General features: G+C 36.3%; 1 protein-coding gene across 1 annotated transcript in view; it reads left to right on the top strand.

Annotated features, from left to right (window-relative positions):
• The window catches only part of LOC140142494 (protein TANC1-like), a 48,656-nt gene extending 41,446 nt beyond the window's left edge, over nt 1-7,210 (top strand). Inside the window, exons 14-18 of the mRNA XM_072164481.1 lie at nt 78-253; nt 1,362-1,586; nt 2,725-2,871; nt 4,270-4,370; nt 5,296-7,210. Of these exons, the coding sequence (XP_072020582.1) occupies nt 78-253; nt 1,362-1,586; nt 2,725-2,871; nt 4,270-4,370; nt 5,296-6,595 (1,949 nt within the window). The 3' untranslated portion in view covers nt 6,596-7,210. The remainder of the gene's footprint in view (nt 1-77; nt 254-1,361; nt 1,587-2,724; nt 2,872-4,269; nt 4,371-5,295) is intronic.
• The last annotated feature ends 1,630 nt before the right edge of the window (nt 7,211-8,840 follow it).

The raw sequence follows: 8,840 nt of genomic DNA on the forward strand, positions 1-8,840 counted from the left end.
CATCCATTATTATCAAGACTTTCCTTGATTCCAGATACTTGAAATGGATACTAAGTTGTCATGTTATTATTTTTCAGGTGCGTCTGTCAAGACATGTGACAAGGAAGGATTAACAGCGCTCTGCTGGGCTTGCCTTAAAGGACACATACACATTGTCAGGTCACTACTAGAAAGAGGATCAGATATTGACCACTCTGACAAGAATGGCAGGACACCGCTGGATTTGGCAGCTTTCTATGGTGACCCACAAGTGGTAAGATAAATGAGATGACTATAATTTGTTTCACCACAAGTTTTGTAGTGACATCGGTGCATTTTTCACTGGTTGCAATATCAAATCGCACACGAACGTAATACCGCATACCTGTGCACACAAGGGCAGTTTTTTGGCAAACTTGAGGCACAACTACGCAAAATCAATGATGTCACTACCAAACTTAAGGTGAAACGTTAGTGGTAATGGGGTTTTAGAAATATAATAAATCTCATGTTGATATTTTCATCACTACATCATAATATTCATAGAATTTAATTAAAAAAGTAATACTGAATAATAAAGTTTGGTTCACTGATCAGTGCCTTGTTCAAATTCTTGGTAAGCCACTATATAGACACTTGTTACATGCTCATGTATACATACATTGTATGTATTATCATGATGGATGATCACATATTTATTTGGTTAGGTTTGGGGGTGATACTTACTTTCAGACTAGATGCAATCCATATCACCAAACCTAATAAGGATTTTATCATATCATACAAACATTACCCAACCACAACAAATTAAAGCAAACAAATATTACTTGATGTTGTTGTAGATTGAATAGCAACTTAACCTGTTTGCAGTTGACAGTGGTGTGTGCAATGCTGTCTGTGCAAGCCAGTGCACTTCCAATTGACATTGCTGCGATACTAGCCTGGTATTGAAATGCCATGATCATGATTAAACCATTGTTGCTAGGCCAGTTGCTAAGATATACACAGTACTCAGGGACTGCCGTTTGAGAGGAGCTAGAGCAATCACTCCTCTACAGCTCTTCTTATGATGTATTTGCAAGAGCGATTTATAGCTCCTCTAGATGACTCGTTAAATTCTTTATGCTTTAATGGCCACAGGTGCAAACAGCTCTTCTAAAGCTCTTCTTAAAGAGACCAGAAGAGCATTCTACAGCTCTTTTCTCATTTTTAAATGGCAGTCCCTGAGTGCTGCGATCAGTGGGTATGATACGGGATGTATCAAGTTAGTAAATTGTTTATCCAATCAAAACACTGGAAACTACTTGATGGTATGATGATTGGTAATATCAGTGAGGTACATCAATGCAGTTGGTTAACTTCATGAACCTTCTTCTATTTAGGTGCAACTACTGATTGAGAAAGGAGCTACCATAGAGCATGTAGATAACAGTGGTATGAGACCACTAGACAGAGCTATTGGTTGTCGTAATACATCAGTGGTGTCTGTATTACTCAAGAAGGGAGCCAAGCTAGGACCAGCAGCATGGGCAATGGCTACATCCAAACCAGATATACTCATTCTACTACTGAAGAAGCTAATGGATGATGGCAATGCTCTGTACAAGGTAAGATAATGGTAGTTGATATAATGAAATACAGAGATAAAAAGACCAGTTTGCATCTGACGTCAGGGCAAAGGCGTGCCGTGATTGGTTGCCGACCTGTGCAGTACGGCATTTTCTGTCTAGTTGTCAGAATTTCAGATGCGAACTATTCTTTTTTTCTCTGTTTCATTATAGTTAAGCCTAGGGCTTAAATTAACTTATTACATCTCTTGTAATCAATTACCGATTTCGTTCCATTAACTCCCCAAGGCGCGTTTTTGGATGGGCGCTTATTTTTTACATTAAGCCGACAACACAATCATCCATCATCATGTGTCATATGTTTCAACCATGATTTAGATTTGCATGGGCAGGTAATAAACTAATATCACAGTTTACTTGTTGTAAATTTAGTCACTGGGGTGGGCGCTATAGGAGCATGGGCGGTTAATGGAATGAATACGGTGCTCTTAATATGTTGCATGTCTATATTGAGGTTACTGTTGAGAAGCAATATTACTACTATGCTGCATAATTTGTTCCCCTGATGTTTCTTTTGGGTCAGTTCACATTTTCAGCAAACTACATTTTTTTTTACATGATTTGAAAAAAGCCAAATAAAGTACAAAAAAGCATGTTATCACTGATCCCAGCGAATTTGAATTCTTGTTTCAAATAAGCCTCTAGGACAATATTGTATAGTACTTTTTGTATTTGCACCATGAGCCAGTTGCCCCAAATAGTTTTTAAGTAAGCCATACTGGATATGTTTCTGCACAGGAACTGATTAAGTGTCTTGGTTTTGATGTGCTTGAAGCTCCATGGAATCTCCACACACAAAAAAGCTCTTTTCTTTTAATTCAGCCCATGATGATAACATACCCTTCTCCACACATAGTGTATAGTGAGTGACAATATAATACATGTTTTCTGAGGCTGTTACCTATATGTTAGGTAGAACTGTTTTTCTTTCTTCCATTTTTGTCCATTTCTGCAATTTTGTCATAATTTGTTGCTGTTTCCTCCCTCCCCCTATGCAATTTGCATGCTATTTTCGTCAAACTTGACCCTGAATACAACACACAGATGTTGCATCAAATGATATCTACTTGGGCTCTCACAACCTTCTAAATTATAGTATTTCCCTTTTGATTTGCAGAAAGAGAAGTGGCGTGAGGCCTGTCATAAATACCAGTGTGCAATCAAGAAATATCCCAGTGAAGGATTTGGTGAAGACATCCGTACCTTCAAGGAGCTCAAAGTCAACCTTCTACTCAATGTGTCCAGATGTAAACGCAAGCTGGAGGTAAGAACCTGGTATACTATCCTCAGGCTTTGAATTCTATCATATCCAGGCATATCTCAAAATAACTTTTCTAACTTGTGTCGCCAAATTGGGCTGTTCCAATTGAAATCCATACAGTTGATTTGATTTGATTTGATTTGATTTGATTTGGTACTTTAAGAATCATATACAAATACAAACTAAAATACAGTTACAGTACTATTTTTACAAAATAAAATAAATTGCACATCAAGATTGCAGAACATGAAGTATAATGGAATTACAAACCAACAGTACCTAGGATATCCCAAAAAGCCTTGGGAAAAGCTTATTTCCATTGGGGTCCTTTTCAAGCAAGAAAAAACATCAGAACAAAATGCCATATAAAAACAAGAACAGAGACAACAGTGCACAAAGGATGCAAAAAGCAGTTATGTGAGACCAGCTCAAACTCTAAATATCAAATGGATCCATGATCAGATAAAAACTGTTTGACAGACTGATGATATGACTGTATCTTCCCTATTGAAGATATGACTGTAATCTTCTACACAGCCTTTTATTTTATATCACATTATTATAAGGCACAGAGAAAAATGATGTTCTTCTATGATCGTTTTAGTATTTGTGGTACGATCTGCTCCATGGGGCCAAAGGAGGCATTTTTGACAATTGAGTTACTATAATTATTACCTTTTTGTAGACAGAAAGTTGGCGAAACACACATACTTTAACTGGATCTCTAAAGATGCACTCCCGTGAAATATATAACATAAAATAAAACAAACGAAGACGGGAAACAATAATTATTACCTTATACAAACAATACGCTATCATATACTGAAACACCAAAGGTCTAGCATACTTGGTTCTAAAGTTCTGAAGCTTTGTGATGTGTATTTTGTTATGTATTTTATTGCTTTTTTTACTCCATATTTTTGCCTTTATCTCAATTTCAAATTTGCCACCTTTTGCTTTGTGGCTACTTAAAATTGTTTAAGACCAGATTTTAATTGAAGACATGTTATGTAAATTGCCAGATTGCATGTGGGATATCAATGATTTCATGGGCATATTGCTGATTTCTAGTTTTACCAATGTGTGATTTTTTGATCCACATTCAGCCTGTGATGATAACATACCCTTCTCCACACATAGTGTATAGTGAGTGACAATTAATAGATGTTTTCTGAGGCTATTACCATATGCTATTTGCCCTCAAAGTGTTACATGTAATCTGGCTATCATTACGTCACGCTATTGAGTCTTGAACCATGATCAAAGTGATCATTGCACAAAGTCTACCATATGTACTATCACTCCAAAAGGAGTTACTTGACCACTTCGCTTGTAAATATGCAACAGCTGTCATCCAATTTATTTACAAAAATTAAAAGTTAGTTTGTTTTTGTTTTTCAGGACATTCCTGGGGCTATAGAATTTTCCAGTAAGGCACTTGAAATCAAACCCAAGTGTTTTGAAGCATACTATGCACGAGCCAGAGCCAAGAGAGCTGTTAAGTAAGTATTCTTCTTCTTAACTTCATGAATATGCATGAGACCCAAGCAAACATATTTATTTGCCAAATCACAAATGTGATGCGTAGTTACTAATGTTTAACAACGGACATCCCTGTGTAACTTAGTGTGGAGCTATGCATTATAATGGCTTCTATGTATGTGTAGAATATGCATATTCCTACATGAATAAACAATTGACGCGCACACAACTACCATATTTGGACATCACATGATTCAGTGCTAGTTTATTGATTGCTACCAAGTGACTATTCAATTTTGAGGAAAAATCAGAAATATTTTATGGTATGAATGAGGTTATTGACTTTGTAGCAAAATTTTTTTCACATATTGTGAAAAAATATGATACATTTTATTTGGACATTTTGCTGTGCCCTTCAGGATATTCCTTGGTTCAAAAGCAAAATGTTTAGGTTTGTTACCCTCGAAACAACTGATGCTCTGTTGTTAATCTCTAATTAATTACCTCCTCCTTTCTCATAAACTATGATAAATATTGCGGAGTAGACTGTGTAGTGACCTAGTATTACAAGGAATAGGAAGTTGTATGTTTACTTGGCATGTTTGAATTGGGTCGATACATACATGTTATAGTCATGCACAGTACAAATGTAAACTGCGCTTTGGGTTATGTAGGAATAGCATGGGCTTTAGTGAATTTATTAGCTTAAATTGGAAGTTATTTTTGCATGCACATTGACAAAATCAAAGAAATGTTGCCTTAACCTACAAAACAAAGTGTATGTTGGGCTGCTTCAAATGAGATTACTTTTTATTTCATTTATTACACTTAACAATTTTGGGCCTATTTTTAACACCCTGTCCTAGCACTGAATTACCTGAATGATCGACTTCATTTCAAATCTATACCAGTGATAAATTTATTCTGTTTCATTTATCTTTACAGACAATTTGGTCCAGCACTACAAGATCTTCTTGAGGCCATCAAACTAGCCCCCAACAACCGTGAGGTACGACGTCTTCTAGTGAGAGTGAAAGAAGAATGTAAAGAGGAAACCAGGAAACAGAAGGAGATCCAGCAGCAGACGTTAGGCAAAGAAGGGACCAAAGAAGGCACAGAAGAAAAAGATCAGGGAGCAGATTCAGGTGTCCCGTTATCTCAACCAGGAAGTTCACAATCAGAACTATCTGAAACATCACCTCCAGATGCACCAAAAGTTGGTGCACCTGTTGTTGGTCCTAAACCTGGTGGATCACAAAATGATTTGAATGATTCTAATAGATCTCTCAACTCTGGTGAAGAACAAGTTAATAACAATAGTAATCTAAACAACCAAAGACCTACAAGATCAGAAGAGAGAACAGCTGATGTAGTAAGCAATGGCGACATTCCACGTCCAGCCTCTTTGCAGATTGCAGTGTCACATCCCATTGATCCACCACCGATTAAAAAACCGGAAATTGCTGCATTTAGAGCAGCTAGTCCTCATGGATTACAGCGTATGGGATCACCATTGCATCGATCCTCTTCCCCTCTAAATCGCGCTGCATCACCACTAAATCGTGCACCTTCGCCGCAACAGACTGTCATGACTAGGCCTATTGCACAAGTAGCCAAGTCTGAAGAAGTTGCAATTCGCAGTCCAACTGTTCCTCATCCAGTAAGTAAACCTCAGGGTGGCTCGCCAATAAAACCTCAGGGTGGCTCACCAATAAAACTTGATAAAAATGTGAACGGTTCCCCTACGCATTACGAAAATCTCCATGGTGGCTCACCTACACGTTATGAAAACGTTGATGGGAGCATTGAGGAAAATGAGGTTTTCCCGACGAAGATCGCAGAAGATAACATTGAGGATAAAAACAGTGGTGCAGCAGCGCCCCCAATATCAGTACTACCAATATCTTCCCAACCCGTACCTGCACCGGCAAAAGTTACAACAGAACCACCACCTTTGCCAGAAGTTGAAATATCGGAAGAAGACATCCCAAGTGCAGTTGTGTTGTCTTCCCCAGTACAGCAGCCTGCAGCGCACAAAGCGGTGACGCCACCGACGCAAGAAGCGCACCTACATGCAGCCATGGCTAATCGTGCATTGGAGCTACACCAGCAATTGGGTGGTAGACCAACCCCGATGCCGCGACTGAATTCACCAAGTCAGCCGGCTAACAATCATATACAGCAGGAATTCCCAAGAAACGCAAATGCACCACAGACGGTTTTCATCGGACCAACTGCTTTATGATGATAATTTTTTTTTTCTTTTGCAAGAGGCTGGAACAAATATTTCCTAGCTATTTTTTATCATTGCTATTATTATAGTTCTTGCCAACAGTTACTGTGAATGATATTTATCTTTTTTTTTTAATTTTCTTTTTAACTTTCATTCCATTTGATAATTATTTATATTATCAAAGATAGAAGAATATTATACGTGTATTAGGGTATATGGAATGGTATTTTGCACAATCACATATACAGGATTTATATTGCACAAAATATATATCAAATAATAACACACCAAGAATTCTTGATATAAAATCAAATAGAAAAAATCATGTAATTCATTGTAAATTTGAAATAACAAAAAAAAACTTGACTGGATCAGGCAAAATGAGGACAAAGTTGGGAAATTTCTGGGAACTAAGCGTCCTGAATTTTTTTCTTATGAAACCAAAGAGATAAGACCCAAGGAGAGTACCAACTCAGAATTCCACTTTGGTTGGTAAACTGTTCATTCTTTCTAATTGGGACATAGTCTTCATTTTGTTTGATAGAGTCACAAAGGAAAGATATCATTGATATATTAAAATAACTTGTATAGTGCAGGTTTGTCAATAATCTATATGAAAATATATGTACTTATTCCTGACAGGACAGGGACTTGATAATTATAACATCATGTGTAATGCTATTGTAAATTCACTTATGGTTAGAATTTTGTCGTAAGGGAACAACCAAAAAGTTCGATGAAGCCCTATAAATGAAAGTCCTTTCGTTAGGGCGGGAGGGGGGTCAAAAAGACCATAGCGACGGCCCTGTGCCCAATGAATACAGGTTGGAATTTTCTATATTTAACACTTATATTAGAGGGGAGGGGGTTAGCCTTCTAACGAAAGGACTTTCTTTTATAGGGCTTCGTCGAACTTTTGGGTTGTTCCCTAAGTGACATGATCTGATCCAATCAGACTGCATTCAGCAGCAATTTTGAAGATTGAGTTTATACCATTTCTATCAAACCTGTTCAATATCTATGCTTACTAAGGCTAAAGAAAAATGGTTTATCTCAAAGCTTGCGCGCGCATTTGTAAAATCGTGCAATTTGAAAAAAAGAAATGCAGAAATTTTTTTTATTTCAAAAAAAAAAAATTTGTTAGTTTTTCCCAGAAAAATTCAGTGAAAATCAGACTTTTTTTCTCAAAATACCATAAAAATACCAATAAAAAAAAATTGCATTTCGCATTTATTTTCAAACCACATTGTCATTGAGACAAACCTTTTTTTTTTGGCCTAATGTTAAAATCACCACTGGGATTGTTAATTGCAAAGTTATGAATTTTTAATTAATGTCCATTTAGTATGTTTTTATTGTTTTATGCTCATGTTTTTTGCCTATATCTCAATATCATTAAATATTGCCAACTTTGGTCTGATTGATTGGATCGGATTGTGTCACATATGGTGTGAGAATTAATCTGGATTCTTGCATTTAAGTTGGATGCATATAAATCTTTTTGAGGATCAATTATTGAATTCTTGCAGAAATTCAAATCCTGGTACCTTCATCATTTTTTAACAAAGGCCAAAACTGGATGATAAATGTTTTTTAAGGAGGTGTGCATAATACGAAGAAATAACCGATGCTTTTGCAGAGGATTCAAGTGGGTAGAACAGAAATATATAAATAAATAATTCAAATACAGAATATAACTAAGTATAAAAAGAAAATAAGAATACAAATCAACTTAAAATGTAAAAGTTTGAATTTAAATGCAATGTTGCCTTATCTGTAAGATTTGGTATGTATGATAAGAGACCAAACACTGACGCAAAATATGTGTTGCAATTTTGTACCCTAAATTCTTTCCCTATATACCAACATTTTCATCACCCATTTTACTTTAATTTATTCAGTTCATGAATATTCATTATTCGTGGCTGATATTAGTCATCATTACCAAATGTCTGGCTATGTTGCATGACCTTTTTCCTTGGTTGTTCAAACGGAAATGAAAAGGTGAAAAGTTCTTGTAACAAGATTATACTGATACACAACTGGAAACAATTTGGTACAAATTTGAAATGTAAAAGTTTGAATTTAAATGTAATGTTGCCTTATCTGTAAGATTTGGTATAATAAGAGACCAAACACTGACGCAAAATATGTGTTGCTGAATTTTCATTAAGTATTCTGATCTAGTAAATCATTAATAATCACTCCGTTAACAGCTCTGTTAAACATCCTCAGGGAGGCTCCCATGCAGTCTTTG

The sequence above is a fragment of the Amphiura filiformis genome, chromosome 20, assembly GCF_039555335.1.
Source record: "Amphiura filiformis chromosome 20, Afil_fr2py, whole genome shotgun sequence".
Lineage (NCBI taxonomy): Eukaryota > Metazoa > Echinodermata > Ophiuroidea > Amphilepidida > Amphiuridae > Amphiura > Amphiura filiformis.